This window comes from Heterodontus francisci, chromosome 4 (assembly GCF_036365525.1).
Source record: "Heterodontus francisci isolate sHetFra1 chromosome 4, sHetFra1.hap1, whole genome shotgun sequence".
NCBI lineage: Eukaryota > Metazoa > Chordata > Chondrichthyes > Heterodontiformes > Heterodontidae > Heterodontus > Heterodontus francisci.
Genome location: NC_090374.1, coordinates 131,052,922 through 131,074,101, shown reverse-complemented (window position 1 = coordinate 131,074,101; position 21,180 = coordinate 131,052,922). Strand labels below are relative to the sequence as shown.

The following is a 21,180-nucleotide window of genomic DNA, read 5'->3' as shown; positions in this document are numbered from 1 at the left end:
CCCACCTGTCCCTATATTTTCCCTACCACCTACACTAGGGGCAATTTATAATGACCAATTTACCTATCAACCTGCAAGTCTTTGGCATGTGGGAGGAAACCGGAGCACCCGGAGGAAACCCACGCAGACACAGGGAGAACTTGCAAACTCCACACAGGCAGTACCCAGAACTGAACCCGGGTCGCTGGAGCTGTGAGGCTGCGGTGCTAACCACTGCGCCACTGTGCCGCCCCTGGAGTTATTCCAGCAAAGATCTACATTTTTTCAAAATGTTGTCACTATCAAGATAACTTATCTCATTGGATTACATGATTGCCGCACTATTTGTTTCCAATATACTTTCAATTTTAAAGCAGACATAGTACTGGAGGAAGTACTTCCAGTAAAATATTCAATATATTTAAGGTCTTGCCTTTCTGGTAAGAAAAATTGGATTGGCTCCCAAATGTCTTGTAGTGAGCCAACATTTTGAATCTGACTTTTGGCAAAAAACTATTGACCTGATGTCAATGATGATTCCTTCAGCGAGTAGCTCCATATTGTCAGCACAGATCAAGCCTGAATCCCAATTCCAAGCAGTGAGAACTTCTTTTAAATTCAGCACTTTCTGGTTAATACTGGGTACTCTGCTGATGGTCACTATTCAAATTATTTGTGAATCTAGACTTATATCAGGACTGTACACTGTATCAGCCCATTACTCACTGAAGTTAAATGACCACCTTTTGATCAACTGTGTTACGGCCAGGTGAGGAGGGAGTCTCAGGCTCCCCTTTCACCTCCTCTCTTGTTTGACCACAACAGGGTTTATTCCTTTTTTTAAAACAGTGGTTGTGCTCACCACCTCAATGATTGACCTTGTTCCTCTAACGTAATTGCAAAAGAACCAATCAGACAGGTTTTCTTGAGTTTAAACAAGAAAGTGGTAAGTTTATTACATTTAACACTCTAAACCGATTTAAAATGCTAAAAATATGCTACACATTCCCGCACACGTTCGCATGAGAGTCACACACACACAAGTAGATTTGAAGGAAACAGATTTGGTGGTTGGATTAAAGTCCGGAACAAATGGAATTTAAATACTGTATGTGAGTCCAATAGCCCTCAGCTGAAGTTTAGTCTTGAAGTCCTCGCTGGGCCACGTGCACGGGGGTTGGCTTGCTATGCTCAGGGCCGCTGAAGGCAGAATGGGTGGTTGATTCTCTTCCCCTGGTTGCTGGCTTTGTAGGCTTGTGGGTGGGGGGGGAGGGCAGGTGGTGGGTTCCAGTCGCAGCCAGATCTTCTCTTGATATTTTCTGGGGAGATAAAGAGCCTACTTCATTGCTGTCTTTTCAGTTACTGCCTCTCTGCTGTCTGTGTGACAAAACTTACAGTTTCTTCAGAGCTGTGCAAGCAGTCACATGGTTCTATCAAACCCCTTTGTTTTTAATGAGTTTTTTTCTGGAATCTTCTCTGAATTTCAAGGTGCTACATGCCCCAGGGTGTCCATTCACACTTGGAGGGGGTTGCCTCTTTCAAAGTCAATGGGTGGGAATGGCCTTGATGACCGTGCTGATAAAGCCATTCTAGGTAATTCAATTACTTTGAGCAAGCCATTGTCCTGGCTGGGCTTTGTTAGACCTTTTGTCTCCAGTTCAGTCTTCTGGTGTTTCTAATGTAAATTGCAGTGGCCATCTTGGCTGTTAGATTTTTAGATGTTAACTTGTAGGATTTTTCCATTAAAAGTCTAATGTAAGTTTCCAACTGATGAAATTAATATTTCCCATTTGGCATGTAGGGTTTTCCTGACAACTGTCAGACCCGAAATGCTTGATCTTCATTTGAGGCAAGTCAATCATAGTCATGTGCAAGAGATCTTAAACCATTTTGATATATTAGCCATGTTGTGGGAAATATTTTGTATTGAACAGCCCTCTCTGTCAATAGTATTCATTTTGTTAATAAGGCCAAATATCTATGGTCCTTCCAGCACACTCCCACCATGAGTCAGGTGGGAAAGCATCAAAGGGGCTATGACTTAGGCCAGAGCTCAGATGTACTTGTTCATCCTTCTCCCAGTGTTTTTACAGAGCTTTATAATGGCTGGAAATTCCACCCACCTCATCCAAGGCCAGCAGTGAGGGAAATGGGAATAGATGAGGAGTCACAGGCCAGAGGTTCCAGCTTCCCTGATTAGGGACCTGCAGAGTGGAGCATTGGCAGCCGTTATGAGAAGTGGAAGCAAGCGCACTTTAGTAGCAGTTGTGAGGTCCACCTGGTGTCCAGGTCTGGGACATGGCATGGGCCTCCAACGAGGTGAACTTTGGCAGGGTCAATGCCAGAGGTCCTGAGCTAACATATACTGGGAGTTATGCCAGAATTTCAGCCCCAGTGAACTTTGAATAATTTAAAATTTATCTTAGAAGTTTACATACCAGCTAGATTATTTTAAAATATTGGTAATTAAATATTGGAAAGACGGAAGCCATCATTTTTGTTCTCGACTCCAAACTCTGTTCCCTAGCTGCTGACTCCATCCCTCTCCCTGGCAACAGTCTGAGATTAAGCCAGTCTGTTCACAATCTTGGTATCACATTTGACCTCGAGATGAGTTTCTGACCTCATATTTGTGCAATCTCTGAGACCGCCTATTTTCACCTCTGTAACATTGCCTGACTTAGCCCCAATCTCAGCTCATCTACTGCTGAAACCCTCATTTGTGCTTTTTTACCACTAGGCTTGACTATTCCAATGCGCTCCTGTCTGGCCTCCCACATTCTACTCTCCATAAACTTGAGATCATCCAAAACTCTGTTACCGTATCTTTACTTGCACCAAGTCGCGTTCCCCTTTCACTCCTGTAGTTACTGACTGACATTGGCTCCCAGTCAAACAACGTCTTGGTTTTTAAATTTTCATCCTTATTTGCAAATCCCTCCATGACCTCCCTCCTCACTATGTCTAATCTCCTCCAGCGCTACAACCCTCCAAGATATCTGCACTCCTCTAGTTCTGGCCTGTTGTGCATCCCTGAATTTGATTGCTCCACTATTGGTGGCTGTGCCTTCAGTTGCCTAGGCCCTAAGCTCTGGAATACCCTCCCTTCACCTCTCTGTCTTTCTACCTCGCCTTCCTCCTTTAAGACATTCCTTAAAGCTGAGCTCTTTGAACAGGTTTTCGGTCATCTGACCTATGTCATGCAGACCCCCACCTGCCAAGAATTTCGTCATATGAACATTAGTTTTAAACTGTTGCTGAAGTGAAAAAATGACTTGTTTTACAAGAGATCACCAGACACGTGGCTGGAGGACATTTGCATACTGAGAGACAAAAGAATTGCTCACTGATACAATTTCTTTTTTATTTCGTGATACAGCACTGAAACAGACCCTTCGGCCCACCGAGTCTGTGCCGACTAACAACCACCCATTTATACTAATCCTACAGTAATCCCATATTCCCTACCACCTACCTACACTGGGGGCAATTTACAATGGCCTATTTACCTATCAAACTGCAAGTCTTTGGCTGTGGGAGGAAACCGGAGCACCCGGCGAAAACCCACGCGGTCACAGGGAGAACTTGCAAACTCCGCACAGGCAGTACCCAGAATTGAACCCGGGTCGCTGGAGTTGTGAGGCTGCGGTGCTAACCACTGCGCCACTGTGCCGCCCCAATCACTGCGCCACTGTGCAGAGATTAACAGAGATTGGACTGGGCAATGGTGATCCACATCTTATCGGGGTGGGAGACAGCACTACACCCAACCCAACCCCCCATCCCACTCCACCGAGAGCTTTGGAATTCACAAACACAGGAGTTTGTTTAAACAGTTGTCACATGACTAACCTGCTGGCCAACTTTGAGTTCTGAATTGTGCTCACAGGACAGTTTAGTCAGACTGCAGACTGCAACTGAACCTGGAACAAGAGAGCTCTCTTTCCTGGCTGGCTCTCTTTTGCTTTCTCACAGGCCTCCAGACCCAATGAAGACACGTAAACCTCAAGAGAGAAAAGATTGCCACATCGAAACAAATTGAAGCGTGCACTGGGCCCCAACGAACAGCAAGACTTACCGGCAATCAAAGACTCCATATTGAACGTAAAAGACCGTAAATAACTACCAGATATTGCCTCAAACTTTCCCCCTTTATTCCTTCTACTTTTTCTGTCTCTATTTGCGTGTGTCTTCATCACGTATGCGTGCTAGCGTGGGCATGTTGTGCGTTCATAGTCGATAACCGGATTAGAGTTTTAAGATTAATAAACTTTCACCTTGATTAAATCTAAGAAAACCTGTCTGTTTTGATTTCTTTGCCTTGCAATTAGAAAGCAGTGAACAAGGATTCAGTGAGGGGGAGCTAAAAACATAGTGTTTTAAAAAATTAAATCCAGTTACTGTTAGACCAGGCAAAGGCTGAGAGAGAACCTCTGGACTCCTATCTCACCTGGTCCTAACATCTAATGCTTAAGATGCTTTATATAAATATAAGTTGTTGTTGTAACTCTTTTAGTTCTCGAACCAAGAATTTTGGCCATGCAGTGCTCGTTTTTAATGCGTTAACCGTCCAAAAGTGTGCCACCCACCATATTGGGACAGTAAGTTGCATTGGCGAATGGAGTGCATGCTGGCAACAATTGAAGTGATGAATATTAATGTAAATTTGAGAACAGCGCTTTCTTGCAGGTCCCGTTGTAGATGTTTGGTTGCTTCAGTGTGTCAATCGCACAGTACAACGTGGCGCTATCCAGCAGGAAGGATCCTATATTCACCCGAATGTGGAGCCAAGAGGAGCGGAAGTATCCCTCCTGATCACATATTAAAGAAACAGGGCCAGTCCTTACACATCTCCCGACTGCCAATTCACCCACCCCCCCCCACCCTGCCCCCCGCCCTGGCCATTGATTCCCCTCCTTACATGTAAATCCCCCACTGGCCTGAGGCCCAAATGTTCAACCTTGGCCACTGCTACCTCTCCTCCCAGCCAATTTTACCCTCCTCCCCACAGCCAATGCTACTGACCCTTCAGGCCACCAATACCCAAGATTGACCCCTCTGCCATCGAGACCCGAGTGCCTTCCCTTCCTCACTTATCTGAGGTCCAGTGCAATGCCAGCAACAGCCAGATATTCATTGGCAATTCACCAGCATTTCTGTACTGCTCACCAGATCCATTGAAATGAGTCCTGAGCCCAATATCAGGGGCGCCTCAAGTCTCTCCATCCAGAGCAGCACTTGTACCCTGCAACACCGCTCATCCATAGATTTCTATCCCATGGAATCTCAAAAAAGGAGAAAATATATCTTTGGTATACATTACTCTTTGGTTAGCAGAATAGAAAAGATCTGCAATAGACTTCTAATTCATGTCATATTCAGCAGATTCTTTACTGCTTCTTATAAATACACAAATTCAAAGTTCACTTCTGTGTCTCAGACCTGGTTCTAACGTATTCTGTACTTAACAAAGCATGTGCCTGGCTCATTTAGCAGCTAAACAGAATGTAACAATCTGAGAACATAATGAGTTTTATTCTGTATATTCTACAAATATTGTTACAGCCTCATAGGACCAGAAACGGCAAAAAGTATACAGTGGAACAGCGAAGGACTGCTACTGGAAAGTGCTTCAAATCTAGCTAAACTAAATATTGAATTGAATGCAATTTTCCAGCCAAAGTATTATGGGCTGGATCTTGTTGACCCACAGCGTCGGGTTCTGTGGTGGGGGGAGGGGGCTGAAGATGGGTCCAGACGAGGCCCGCCATGGACTTCGACGCCAGGAGGGCCCGGCCCGATCCTCCCGGCGATGGCAAGGCTCTGCGGCGCCCCCCCACCCCACCCCCACCGCTGAGGCGACGGGACTTCAATTAAAATATTCAAATGAATAAAACGAGTGAATTAACATAGACTTACCTGCAATCTTGAGGGCTCGGCGCGGCGGCTGGCACTCCTGTGCCTTCAAATCCCCATCCGTGGAAAGCCAGTGACTAGTGGGGAGGAAGTAAGATTTTCAGTGCAGCGGGGGGAACGGGGTCAAAAGCAAATAATGGGTGTAAGGGATGGTGGGGAAGGGTTGAACTTCAAACTTTGTGCAGTTTTGGGGGGAAGGTCAGGTGTAAAAGGTAAGTGTTTTGGGGGGGGCGGACAAATAGTTAATGTAATCATTATTGGGGGGTGGGAAAGGGTCATAAGAAATTTATTCATTTAATTTTGGAGGTTATGTGTTTAAAAATTTAAATTAGGCGGCAGGGCTGGCTGCCCGCTCTTTAAAAACGGCACCAGCACCTGCGCACAGGCAGCGAACAGCCCACCCCCTCCACGAGATTGGGGGTGGGGTGAGTGGCGGGCCACCCCGGCTATTTAAATGAGACGCCGTGCCTGAGATTGCGGTGGCTCTTTGGCATGCGGCCCGCACGTGCAGGCCACCATTTTTGAGCATCTCGGAGGCAGGCTCCTAAAATCCAGCCCCATGGCCAGATATTTGCCTATTCATAGTCAATGGGTGGAAAATCTAGCTAATTCCTTAATGCATTTACTTCTTCCACCTTCCAAGTCAGCAGGAATAACAGAAGAAATAGTGAACTTGTAAGGGCTAACTTTACAAGATTTCACACCCAACACAGGGCCTTGCTAGGTGGGAGCACAGTTCACAGAATCAAATCAATAGTGTTAAAGTCATATCCGTGACCTACATTCCCATTTAATGTGGTTCTACACTGGGAGCAGAGCCTCACTAAATTATCTCCACACTGTCCTGCTATATCACAGATTGCCTGGGAATTAAGATTGAGTCAGAAACGGCTGTGAATGCGTCACAGTAGTCTGGTCACTGAAACTGGTAGCAGGAGGGACAATCTACTAATTACTTATGAGTTATGCATTCAGGAGAATGCAGATATTAGAATCAAAATTACTGTCAAAGCTGAGTTAACATCAAATATGAAGAAGCTGAATTAACATATAAGGCTAGAACTGCCACAAGCCCTTTGGCAGAGGTGCTGTGCAGCAGGATGGGACTGTATAGCTGCTGAAATTTTGGGGACATAATGATGAATATTCATTAATATTGTGCATGTAGTGGTGCAAGAGAGAAGGCGGAGTTTGGAATAATATCCTGTCACCTGAGAGAACCCATGCCTGCTCCGAACAGGTGTAGGGCCCACTGAGCATATCAGGCAAGTTAGGTGGAATTACAAGAGTAGCCCAGGAGTAAGCTCCCAGGCAAGTTCCTCGGTAACTTTATAGTTGTGGAGCCTAAAAAAATGACCACTCCCCTAGGAGTGCAGTGTCTTGCTGGACCTTCAATCGACCAGAAATCTGGGTTCCACTCTAAATTGCAGCTCTTCCCAACAAAGACATACTCCAATTTGGTCCCCTGATTCCAGAATTCCTAGCTTATATGGATGAAACTAACATATTCCATAATATTGACAATCCCTACTGCTGAAATAGTTGCACTCAAATACTAACTTCCTTCGAGTCAGTTTTCTGATGCTCATTCTTTTTAAGCAAAGCTATTTTGGAAAGATCAACAAATACAGAAATAACAGGGACCATGTGGTGCATTGGATTAAACATAGAGCAGCCTAAATTCCTTAGCTCTCCAAATCAGGCACACTTCCAATGAATGGAAAACCTCAAGGATCAAACTAGATTCATCCTCGGGCTTCAGCATAATTCAGGCAAGCTGTGGGTGCCAATCAAGCTCGCCTGTTGGCACCTAACCAATATTTGCTGGCGCCCACAGTAAGTTCAGGAGGGGGGGTTGAGGGCAAGGATGGGCTGGCAACAGCCCACAGACATTTTGTGGAATCAAGAAGCACACTTCTGCTCCTTCCAACACCAAAAGAATTCAGCGTTTTGGGCCTTTTCTATGCAGGCTTCAGCGATCCCTTTAAGGTTAGGATAAAAGTATAGACTGAGTAATACCAGTTGAACTTTGCGTCACAAGTTCCACCTAAACAAATTTACCAAACTAGGTTGGAAATGGCTGCAGGAACCTCATTTCAGTATTGAAATGAGGCCTGTGTTCATCTTAGGTAGGCACTCTTGCAGGTCAGGCGCAGACCTCTGCACTGCTAAATTGGTTGTTGTTTCATTGTGTTTAAGGCCCATAAATCAGGTGCAACTATGTCAAATTTAGATCCCACTCTATTCACCTCCTCGACCTTGGTTGAAATGCTGACAAGGTAGATGAGGTAAAAGTCTCTGTCTCTGCTGCCTTTAGGTTTCCATATTGTTGATTCTTTTTAATTTTAAAAAGGGTACAGATTCTTAATTATCTTAATTAAATGTTTTTTCTTCAGCCTACATGTAAGTATCATGTGAGGCATTTAAATCAATCAAAGTGCTAATTCTAATTTAAAGGTTACACTTGTGATTGCATGAATTCAGTGAGTAAGTGGTCAATCTATGGAACAGGCTCCCTCAGAGGATGGTGGAAGCAGAGTATTGTTTCATTCGAATGCAAATTAGATAGATTTCTTTCAGAAAGTAATAATTTGGGATATAGTAATTTACTGTAGCATACTTGGGAGCAACAAGTGACTTTGATCCTCTGGTTCCTAAAGCTTTCCACCACTAGGGTTGTCTTCACCTCATATCTGGTTCTTTTGTAGACTAATTATAGAGATTGATGCAATGATTAGTCAACAACTCTATTATCATTGTATCTTGCGACCACCAGAATGGTAGAAGGCAAACTAGATGGACCTTGGTCTTTTCTCAGCTAGTAATTTCTATGTTCCAATGCAGTTCTGGCTCAGCCCGAGGTCACTGATTTGTAATGGTCACATGGTGTGATGTGGGTGGTCCACACTATTCAACTCCCCACCTGACTGCAGCAAGTGTATTGGTATTAAGAGTTTAGCTCCTTAGTGTCTTATTTTTCAAATAAACAAACAGCGACAGGTTTTCTTGTAGGTATTTTTAAAAACAGAAGGTCAATTGTTTATTAATCACACACACACATGCACGAAGAAACAGATAGAGGATGGAAAGAGGTAGATGGGTTTTCGTGGGGGAGAAGGGTTACGATAAATCTGTTGAATTCTCTTGAGACTCAAAGTCCAGATAGTTTCAGGCCTGTGGTGATTGTAGATTTCTCTCTTGATTGAAAGCTCTGTTGAAGATGTTGGGTTACTCCTAGCTCTCTGTCTGCTGTATGATGTAGATGTTGGATTTTTTTCCAGCAAGGCATGTACTTTCTGGCTTTTTGGAATGCCAGCAGTAACAAGTAGCTTCACCTTTTGGGTTGGTCTCTCTCTTTTTCTAGCTGTCTTTTTTCTTAAAAGGTAAACTGTCACTTCTTGTCTTCTGTTAGGAGACAGTCTGGTTTCTTCCATATGGTGATCGCACAATAGCCCAGGACATGGCTACTTCACAGTTGCTTTGTTTTAGAAGACGACATTCAATTCTGGAATGTTTTTAGGATAGGTGTGAGATGGGTTTCATTAATGCCTTTTGACTTTGGAGATTTGTCCTTTGTCTTTGACAGACTATTTGAATATACAAAAGACTAATCCCCTTTGCTTCGGTGGCCATTTTGGACCATGGTTCACTTTTTAAAAATAAAGGTTCATTTTTTAAAGATAAAGTCTGTTTTTCATAACTCTTCAGAGTTACTCCATGAATGTTGTATCAGCGCATCTTCACTGTGCGTGACAGATGATCAATAATTTGTTAAATAAAATAAATTATTTTAAATTTTTGATGTTTATGTATTTTCATTGAAGGTCTTTGCAATTTTATCAAATGTATTATCTTGCTTACAAAATACAGTTTAGTAGCTCCAATATTCCTGCCCCCTTCCCTCGCCCTTGCTGGATAGGAAATGCACGTTGGTCAGGTCGTGAGGATAGAATTGGGCTTGGATGTGATGCCTTCTGTGCTCCCATGGCTGACACAACTTATTTAAGCTCTTGCATGAAGAATGACCACATGGGTAAGGTATTGAAAAGTTCCCTGGTCTTCCAGAGCAATATTTCAGCATGAATCATTGCTTTCAGAAAGAGAAAAAGGGAGAAAATTGGAAAACAAAAAAAAACACATTCCTTCAATCCAGACGCTGCTGTGTATTTTTAATGTGTTTATTTAATTTATTAGCTATATTTCCTGAAGCCTCATTGTGCATAGGCAATTAACTCCAAGAGTATATATTATAGTGCATTTGATCCCTACAGTTGACATTTATTTGACTTTTTTTTTATCTGCAGGTGCTCCTCTTTAATGACCAGAATTATGGCATTCATTATGAATATACAATTCCGATTGAGCCAGGTCCAGGAAACCACAGTGCAAAGGCCAATGTGCCTCTCTTTATGTGGACCCACTCTGGTTGGGAAGATTGCGGTGCCATGTGTGGTGGAGGTTGGGAAATGTACTTTTTTAACATTTTATTACAAAAGTGACACATGCAAAAATATTAGTCAGAAATCATGCTTTAGGGGGTGTCTGAAGCAGAGACTGCTTTATAATTAACAATATTAAAAGTTTCATGAAAAGTTACATATGTAGAGACATAAGTGCAGGATAAATAAGAAAAAGACAACCTAACTGGATCCAAATTTGGAAAGCACAAATACAGTTCATTTGTTCTAGTTATACATTTCTCTTTTTAGTTTATCTATTGCTTAATGTTAATACACTATATACTTTAAGTAAATTTATGACTAGGGCACAAACTTAATATGTTCTTTTTGAATTATTATTCAAGAATAACTGAGTCAAATAATAGTTTATAAGAACAATTATTGCAGCTGGTTCTGCTTCCCTCCAGCCACCTAGAGGGACAAATGTGATCATGAACCTTGACTCTACTTTTCACTTTTTAAAAATTGTGTCCAATTATCAATACTGCAATTGCAAAATCAGCAATTCCAACAGTAACAAATGAATGCATGGCTCCTTTATTTCCTGTTCAGGTATGTCATAGTTTGTTTATCTTACTGACTAGCAGCCCAGAGATAACAGTCCTTTCATCTATCCTAGAGTTACAAATATTTGAGTTAAATTGGGTCTTCACCAACTGGGCAGTAATCTGGCAGAGGGAATCAAGTGCCTGTTGTAGAAATTCATGGAATGAAGATCAGATGGGGTCTACAATGACTGCATGATCCAGTCTATCAGGTGACCACCCAGACTGTGAAGACTGTAATTTATCCCCTTAAGTATTTTGTTTGGCACAAAAATGCCAAAAGGCTGCTAACTCAACTAACATCAGAGACACAGGCCAGAATGATCTGAAAGATTTTTTCCTTGCAACATGTCCTAATCAGGACAGAATTAATGACGATTCCCTTTAAAGATGAAAACAAAAGATTTGTACATTATAGGATTAAAAACAAAATTAAACCTCATTGTTAAATTAAGAGTTCATGATTATATCTTTTAACTTTGTCAGAACTGCAGTAGCACTTCTATACCAAAATAGAATTTTTTTTCTTGTTATAAGCCTATAAATATTTCTAGGCCCTCATATAGTTCTCTCTTTTTAAAATGTTTTACATTAGAAATTTACAGAAACAATTTCTGAAACTGTGAAATATACCTGGAGGATATCCTATCAATTGTTATATGTGGTTGACTTCTATCAGACAAGTCAAATTATACTGGGAACTCCCCTTTGTTTGTAAAACGTACACATTTTATTTTTGGATATATAGGAATGAATGAGAAAATATTGGGAGTAAATTTTCTCAGGGCTAAGTCGCTCCACTGCTGTAACTTCAGCATAAGCTCGGCAGACAGCTTGTTTACATGCATAAGCAGGGTTTCCGCCATAGTTACAGCATCTAGTGAGAGAAGCCCCAAGGAAATTCACTGCCAATGGCTGTGTTTGTAGGCCAGTTACGAGGTGTGTGATCTTCACAGCAAGACAACGCCAAGAAAAATGTAGGGAGCAGTTGCAACCTTTATACATGGCCTTCTTTGACCTCACAAAGGCCTTCGACTCAGTCAACCAGGAGGGATTATGGAACATCCTCCTCAAATTTGGCTGCCAGAGAAATTCATCACCATCCTCCCTCCGCCTGCTGCACGATGACATGCAAGCTCTAATCCTTGCCAACAGATCTGCCACTGACCCAATTGGAGTGCAAACTGGGATCAAGCAAAGCTGTGTCATCGCACCAACACTCTTTTCCATCTTCCTCGCTGCAACACTCCACCTCATCTCCTTGAAGATCCCTAGGAGTAGATATACTCTACAGGACTAGCGGGAAACTATTTCGCCTATATCGCCTCCAGTCCAGAACCAAGGCCACTCCAACTTCTGTAATCGAGCTGCAGTATGCTGACGATGCTTGCGTATGTGCACGCTCAGAGGCCAAGCTTCAAACCCTCATCGATGCATTCAAGGAGGTGTACGGAGGAATGGGCTTTAAGCTAAACATCGAGAAGACAAAGGTCCTCTACCAGCCTGCTCCCGCAGTGCAACAGTGCCTCCCGACTATCAAGATCCATGGCGAACCACTGGACAATGTGAATCACTTCCCACACCTTGGGAGCCTCTTCTCAGCAAGGGCAGATATCAACGATGAAACTCAGCATTGCCTCCAGTGTGCCAGCGCAGCCTTCGGTCGTTTGAGGAAACGAGTGTTTGATGACAAAGACCTCAAACCTGGCACCAAGCTCATGGTCTACAGGGCCGCAGTGTTACCTGCCCTCCTGTATGCGTCAGAAACATGGACACTGTACAGTGGGCATTTCAAAGCCCTGGAGAGATATCACCAACGGTGCCTCCACAAGATCCTGCAAATCCAGTGGCAGGACAGGTGCTCCAATATCAGTGTCCTCTCTCAGACCAACATCCCCAGTATCGAGACATTGGTCATGGCTAGTCAGTTACGTTGAGCGGGCCACATCGTCTGCATGCCCGACACAAGACTCCCAAAACAAGCTTTCTACTCCGAGCTCCGTCACGGCAAGACACCACCAGGAGGGTAGAGGAAATGCTACAAGGATGTCCTTAAAGCCTCCCTGAAAAAATGTGACATCTCTACTGATTCATGGGAATCTCTTGCCTGAGACTGTCCAAACTGGAGAAGAAGCATCCGCAAAGATGCCAGCCAGTTCGAACAACGTCGAAATGCCCAGGCAGTGACCAAATGCAAACAGCAGAAGGAGTGTTTGGAAATTTAAGCATCCCATTCACTCGCCTCACCAAACACCACCTGCCCCATCTGTGACAGAATGTGTGGATCCAGAATTGGAATATTCAATCACCGAAGGACCCACAACCCCGTAGTGGAAGAAAGTCCTCCTCATTCCCGAGGGACTGCCTAAGAAGAAGAAGTGTCAATACTTAATGTGAAAGACTTAATTCCTGATTTTAACTGGGGGCATGAACATTACATTGGCGTTGCGAGCGTGAGACGCACCCGAGACCCAGGCTATTTTAACTCCAGGGCTCATTTAAATAATTAAATTTAAATAATGCCTTATCCTGACACTAAGGACCCAGGCCACCGGACAGTAGTCTGGCAAGCCAAGTGAGGTCGCAGCCAGGGATTTGCAGAAATGGTTCCCGGCAGTCAGATAAGTGTGTGGGTGGTGGGGGGAGGTGCAAGGAATGGATGATCGCAGTCGAGGGACGACAGCCGGAAAATTTAGGTTTCCCTGCAGCACCCAATAAAGCACTCCTGCTCCTCAAAGCCCACAAGGAAACCACTTCAACAAAAATTACTGACCATTTTGGGTCTGCTACTCATTAATTCCCAATGCATCTGTCGGAATCAATATAGGGCTGCAGAAGGCTAATGCACAGTTGGGGTGTGAATGGCATCATCAGTCCCTAACAATTGAATTTCAATGATGCCATTACCTGCCTGGCAACAACGTTCCTGGTAAAATGGAGTATGGCGCAAGACTAGGGAGACCAGGTGAACAGTCACTGCAATCATTTTAAACCTCCATTCTTGTTGAGCATGAAGTGTTAAATCGAGATTATGCATTCAATTGATTAAGGGCTGACCACAGAATAAACAAAATAGGAGTCATATCCTGAGTTTGTGCTACAAATGGGCAAGGTGGCACAGCCTCAAAAAATTACCCCTGAAATCTCATCATAGAGGCCAAGAGCTTTGACTAGTTTCCAGATGTTTCTGATGAAACTCATTCACATATTGCCAAATGTAAAATCTTCCAGCATAATTTTTTTTTTCCAAATTTTGCACTAAAAAAATCCTCAACATATTTAAGAGTGCAGTTTGATTAATGCAATTGAAAATGGTTTTATCACAAACAATAAGCATTTTTAATCAGTGTCTCGTTCACCACCTGTGAGTAACCTGACTTTAAATAATTGAAAATGACCTTTTAAAAAACACAATACAGAACCATTTACTTACATTGGTGTACAAAATTCAGTTTCTTAGTAAATTAAAAAAAATGTTTAACAGGTTTTAAAAGGCGCCTCTTAGTGCCCTTGCACCTAAAAAAAAAACGTAATTTCAAGAGCTTCCTTGAAGGCTCACAAACATATGCAATTAGCAGAAACTCGTGATTAATTTGATCTGGGGACGTGACCAGTTTTGTGGGTGGGGCCAGCTTCTACCAAGTTTTTTTTTAAGCTAGGGCAGAAGATCACGGAAACTCGATTTGCGCTGGATGTGATCTTTGCTTGAAATTCCTCGATCTTTTGTGCTGGCTTAACCAATTTTGGGCAAATTGTGCTGCAAGTAGCAGCGCAACCCAATGGAAACTCCAGGCCCGGGCATTTAACTTGTATAATAGAAACAGAAAGTGCTGGAAATATTCAGCAGGTCATGCAGCATCTGTGGAGAGAGAAACAGATGTGACGGAAATCGCACCTGCCAAATGGAAACACCTTAAATTCGTCAGATGGAACACGATTTGAACCCTTTTGCTAGACATTGCAACAGCAGTAAGACCCAGAAAACATACTGCTGCGGGTGCAGGAAAATTTAATAGGATCCCTGAAGGTTATCAGATTTTGTATCTGAAGGGAGAGTAACCTCATACCCCTCGAGTGGGGCAAGCAAGCCCATAGTAATCCTCAGGGATACAGGGGCCACCAGATCCCTTTTGCTGGGAAAAGGTCTGACCTTTCCCCCAAAGAGTGCAGTAAGTACCAGAATGGCGGTGAATGGTATCGGAGGGCAGTATACCCCCATACCTTTACACTGGGTATACTTGGAGTGCGCCCTAGTTTCGGGACCAGTGACCATAGGGATAGAGAACAAAGAACAGTACAGCACAGGAACAGGCCATTCAGCCCTCCAAGCCTGCGCTGATCTTGATGCCTGCCTAAACTAAAACCTTCTGCACTTCCGGGGACTGTATCCCTCTATTCCCATCCTATTCATGTATTTGTCAAGATGCCTCTTAAACGTCGCTATCATACCTACTTCCACCACCTCCCCCAACAGCAAGTTCCAGGCACTCACCACCCCCTGTGTAGAGAACTTGCCTTGCACATCCCCTCTAAACTTTGCCCCTCTCACCTTAAACATATGTCCCCTAGTAAATGACTCTTCCACCCTGGGAAAAAGCTTCTGACTATCCACTCTGTCCATGCCGCTCATAACTTTGTAACTAGGATTGTCCCTAGTTTGCCTGTGGACGGGGTTGACCTGCTCCTAGGTAATGACCTGGCGGGGGTGAAGGTGGTAGCTTCCCCAGCAGTGAAAGAGAGACCGCAGGAGGTCAGAGAGACAGGGCAGTGGCAGGAGATGGTCCTCTGCAGTTTCCCTGAATGTGTAGTGAATCAGGCCATGACCAAACCAGCTCCCCGAGAGGAGACTGAATTGGCACTGCAGACAGTTGACCCTGAGGTCTGTCCACCTGAAACTTTCTTTGGAAAGTTAGAGGACACAGGGCATGGATTAAATGGATCTTCCCTAGCTAAGGCTCAGCGAGCCGACCCAGTATTGAGAAAGTTAGCACAGACTGCCCAAACTGAAATTGAAGCAGAGGGAGTCTCTGATTGCTACTATTTAAAGAATGAGGTACTGATGAGGAAGTGGAGTTCTCCTCACAGACCTGAGGACAAAGAGTGGACAGTGGTTCATCAGATAGTGTTTCCGCAGAGATACAAAGGGAAATATTAAGAATAGCCAATGTGATTACAGTGGCTGTACATGTCGGTATACGAAAAGCCAAAGCCTGCATTAGACAACAGTTTGACTGGCCAAAACTCCACAAAGATGTGATGGAGTACTATAGGAGTTGCCATATGTGCCGGGTTGAGGGGAAACCCCAGTCTGTAGTGAAATCTGCACCCCTAATTCCTGTATCGGTGTTTGGAGAATCCTCCAGCAGAGGGCTGGTGAATTGGAAGGGACACCTGTCGAGAACAAAAAGGGACCGAGAGGCACAGGGCTGGCAAACAGGTAGAGAGGAAATGGGAAAAAAGGGAGAAAGAGGACAGGTTAAAGGAGGTCCAGGAGGATTCCCAAATGAAAACCTCTACTGTCCAGTCAACCAAACCCGAAATGTTGGAAAAACGAAACCCCCACATCCTCCTATGTAAATGCAGACAACCGAAGCACCCTACCAGGGTTGACAACGGAATTTGCAGAAACCTGCAAGGACAAAGAAAGTCCTTAAGAGGGCAGAGAAACTGTGAGGGTGATATCTCACCTAGTTGAACAGTAGAATCTGGACAAATACCTGCAAGCAGGAATGTCCCAGAGGACAAAGCAAAGATCCCCCCCACCCCCCCCACCCACCACAGTCAGGGGAAAAGGGAGCCAACAGTACCCTGAAGTGAACAGCACTTGCATGACTCACCAGAGCATTGAAAGTTAGGTCAGAGTGGATCCACCCATTGCTGACTCCCATGATCAGAGCTCCAAAATAGGGCTTATTAAATCTAACCATCCCCCTGCAGACCCCAACAGGAACAAAGACACTCTAGGCAGTCATGGAAATGTGCAAACTTCAAACCTCCCCAAAAAACACATGTTTATTGGGACTCCTAGTCCCAACATATTGCAGGCTGATAGTGAAGAAACTTTAAATACCTTGGGCAACACGTAACTATCTCAGACTCACTTCAAGGGAAAAGGGCAGTTTAAAGCAGCACTGCTACAAAGGAAAGACAGGCTGAAACCATTTTAAGATTTCTGAATTAATAAGAATGAATGAGAGAAATGCAGGTGCGCTTTCCTGTGTAGTCTTTTCCTTCTAATTTATAATGAAATGCTCCCCTAATGTCGCATTTCATTTGGTGAGAGGTGGAGATGTGACGGAAACCATACTTGCCAAATGGAAACATATTAATTTTGTCAGATGGAACACTGCTTGAACCCTTTTACTGGATGTTGCACAGAACTTGTTTTTAAAAAAAAAGACCACAGAGTTGGACAGCTGAAACATGGCTGCACATTTGCATTGAGAGACAGTTGAATAGGGAGACAGTGAGAGTGCTCACTGATTCAATTAACAAGATTGGGCAATCTTAATAATCAACCTTCTTTGTCTGTGTAAGAACCAGAGCTCCACACCCCACTGAGTGTGACTGGAGAGCTTTGAGAATCAATAACCCTCATAGAAGATGCTATTTCAAACAAAGAGCTGGTCACATGACTTACCTGCTTGCCAGACTGGGAACTGTTTCAATTGTGCCTGACAGATTTTGAACAGACTGCAATTTGAAGACCAAAGAGAAGGAAACCCTCTCTCCCTGTCTCTCTCTCCAGCAAAGTCCCAGAGATCCATGGCAGCAGCTTCAGCTCAAGACAGAGCACGTCTTCAGCCTTCTGGTACCAGAGAAGGAAGTTGGAAATTGTGCACCGGGCCCCAGCGTGAACTTCAAGACTTCAGCTTTTATCAAGGACATTTCCACACAGTAACGGAATTCCATTTACTACTCCAAATCACCCCCCCTTAATTCTTTCTCCCCTCCGTATCTGTTTGTTTGTTTGTTTCTCTCATGCATGCTAACGTGGTTGCATCATATAGTTTAGTAATCTTAACCAAGTTAGAGGGATAAGGCTAATAAACTTGCGTCTTTCTTGCTTAAACCTGAGAAAACCAGTCTGGTTGATTCATTTACAATTACAATTAGAGAGCAGTGAGTGAGGACTCACCGAGATGTTAAGCTCAAAACACTGTGTTTTAAAAGATTAACCCTGTTACAGCCAAACCAGGAAAGGGGCAAGAGGGGAGCCTGAGACCCCATCCTCACCCGGTCGTAACACAGAGTTAACATTTCAGGTCCGATGATGAAAGGTCACAGACCTGAAACGATAACTCTGTTTCACTCTCCATAGATGCTGCCAGACCTGCTGAGTATTTCCAGCGCTTTCTCTTATTTCAGAATTTCAGCATCCGCAGTATTTTGCTTTCATTTAACTTATATGTTTTCTCCTAAAAAATCACTGTCCCTTTCCTTGTTTCTACCCAAAATATAAATTTATTCATGTGCAAGGCCCTTGCCATGCTTGATCTTGTTATGAATGATTGGGAGGACTGAAGCCATTGTCTCCAGCTTTTGTCTCCAACTCTGTCCCCTCGCCGCTAATTCACTCCTTCCTCTTCAGTCATTGTCTCAGACTCAACCAGATTGTTCACAGTTTTGACATCTTATTTTCTTCCTCATGTTTGAATCTCTTCATGGCCTACCCTCCTATCCTTTTAACTTGTTCTGGCCCTAAAACTCTCCCCAAACTCTCTGTTCTTCCAACTCTGGCCTCTTGTACATCCACTGTTCCTTTGCTCCACCATCAGAAACTGTTCCTTCAGCCATTTTGTTCCACACTTTCAAATTCCCTCTCACTGTCTTTCTCCCACCCTCTCCTCCTTTAACACTCTATGGAAAATCTAACTGTTTAACCAAACATTTGTCAGCCCTTCATGTATTCCCTTCCTTTTTGTCTGATTACACCTCTGTGAAGTATCTTGGGAGATTATCTACTTTAAAGGTGCTATATAAATCCAATTGTTGCTATTTCTATTGCTACTCTAGCTTTGACTGAAATTTGGCTGATGGGTGCCCTCTATCAAACTTTTCCTACATTTTTTTTAATTGTTTGTTTTCATGGGATATGAAGGAATGGTGATATATTTCCAAGTCAGGATGGTGCAGGATTGGAGGGGCACTTGCAGATGGTGGTGTTCCCACACGTATGCTGCCCTTGTCCTGCTATGTGGAAGAGGTTGCAGGTTTGGAAGGTGCTGCAAAGGAGGTGTGATGAGTTGCTGCAGTGCACCTTGTATATCATACACTGATGCCACTGTGCGTCGGTGGTGGAGGAAGTGAATGTTTAAGGTGGTGGATGGGGTGTCGATCAAGCAGGCTGCTTCAGCCTTATCTTTTGCACTGATGTACTGGGCTGCTCCATCATTGAGGATGCGGATATGTGTGGAGCTTCCTCCTCCTGTTAATTGTTTAACTGTCCACCAGCATTCACGACTGGATGTGGCAGGACTGCAGAGCTTTGATCTGATTCGTTGGTTGTGGGATCGCTTATTGTCTATTGGGGGGGATGCTGCTTCCGCAGTTTGGCATGCAAATAGTCCTGTGTTTTAACTGCACCAGGATGACACCTCATTTCTAGGTATGTCTGGTGCTGCTCCTGGCATGCTCTCCTGCACTCTTTATTGAGCCACGGTTGATCCCTTGGCTTGATCGTAATGGTAGAGTGAGGGATATGCCAGGTCATGAGGTTACAGATTGTGGTTGAATACAGTTCTGCTGTATGGCCCACAGTGCCTCATGGATGCCCAGTTTCTATCACCTATCCCACCAAATTTGCCTCAGTGGCACTGTGGCCTTTATCATCAAATCACACCTGGTCTCTCCCTCTATTCTCCTATTGCCACCTTCTCTTTTGAGCAGCTCATGCTGTTTCACTCCTCTTGCCTCTCCTTTGCAATCCCCAATGCCTGTCATCACACAGCCCTGCATTAGTTCCTCTGTTATTTCAATCGCTCTCTTAGCTTCTTGGTCCTCTTTCCTCTGAATTAACTGTCCTCCTATGTTTCCTAGTGGTAATGTTACTGGACTAGTAATCCAGAAGCCTGGACTAATGCACCCAAGACATGAATTCAATTCCCACGAAGGCAACTGGGGGAGTATAAATTCAATTAATCAATAAATCTGGAATAAAATGCTAGTCTCATTAATTACAATCATGAAACTACCGGATTGTCATAAAAGCCTATTTGGTTCACGAATGTCCTTCAGGGAAAGAAATCTGCCATCCTTACCCCGTCTGGCCTACGTGTGCCTCCAGACCCACAGCAATGTGGGTTAACCCTTAACCGCCCTCGAAATGGCTGAGCAAGCCACTCATTTGTAGGCGGCTCACCACCACCTGCTCAAGGGCAATTAGGGATGGGCAATAAATGCTGACCTTGCCAGCGATGCTCACATCCCAAAAACACATTAAAAAAAGTCTACCTCCAGATAAACTTTCCTATGGCATCTCTATTCCACTGTCTCACTGACAAGGCCATCTTCAACCATGTACACCTCATCACCCATATTTCCCTACTGCCTTCCAAACACCACCTTCTGCATCAACCCTGAAAAGACTCTTGTCAAAGCAGTTACAAGCTCTCTACCTCTGATCCTTTGGCCTTCCTCATCAACATATTTCTGCAGCTGTTGATTTGCTCAACTAGTCTCTGACTTCCATCTTTGATGCCCTAGTCCCCAACAAAACCTTTATTGTCAACTTTTGTTCACTATCAATTAGCTGCTTAAACCCCATTGCCCTGCTTCCTCTGCCCTTACTTCTAGCAAGAAATGCAAGCAGCTAATGGACTTCTTTGTTATTTAGCAGGAAACCAGTCAGTCAGCTTCCTTCATTGCTTCATTCCTTTCCAATGCCCACCCGACCGCCCATCCAGCACCCACTACCCTAGTGTCCTAGCCCTGAACCCTCAGCTCTCTGTCTTATCTTGTCGATGAAACCCATCTCTTGCTTCCCTAACAACATTCCCACTAAACTGCTGATACTTCAACTTCCCTTGCAGCACCCCATTACATCTGGTTCCCTTCACTAAGTCACTAACCACCTCTATTTCAAAACTGCTATCTTCAACCCCATCCTCAAGAAACCCACCATCAACCCCTCTGCTCTTACAAGCAATTGCCCCATCTCCAACACCTACTTTCCTCACTGAAGTCATTTATATGCTGTTGTCACCCAGAGTTGCACCCATTTCACCTGCAATTCCATGTTTGTCTCTCCAATCAGGTTTTTGTATCCACCTCTCACCCTC

General features: G+C 43.9%; 1 protein-coding gene across 1 annotated transcript in view; it reads left to right on the top strand.

The window, feature by feature from the left end:
• The window catches only part of LOC137369250 (A disintegrin and metalloproteinase with thrombospondin motifs 19-like), a 593,631-nt gene that overhangs the window by 461,349 nt on the left and 111,102 nt on the right, over positions 1 to 21,180 (top strand). The window contains exon 18 of the mRNA XM_068030172.1: positions 10,200 to 10,353. Coding sequence (XP_067886273.1) covers positions 10,200 to 10,353 — 154 coding nt within the window. The remainder of the gene's footprint in view (positions 1 to 10,199; positions 10,354 to 21,180) is intronic.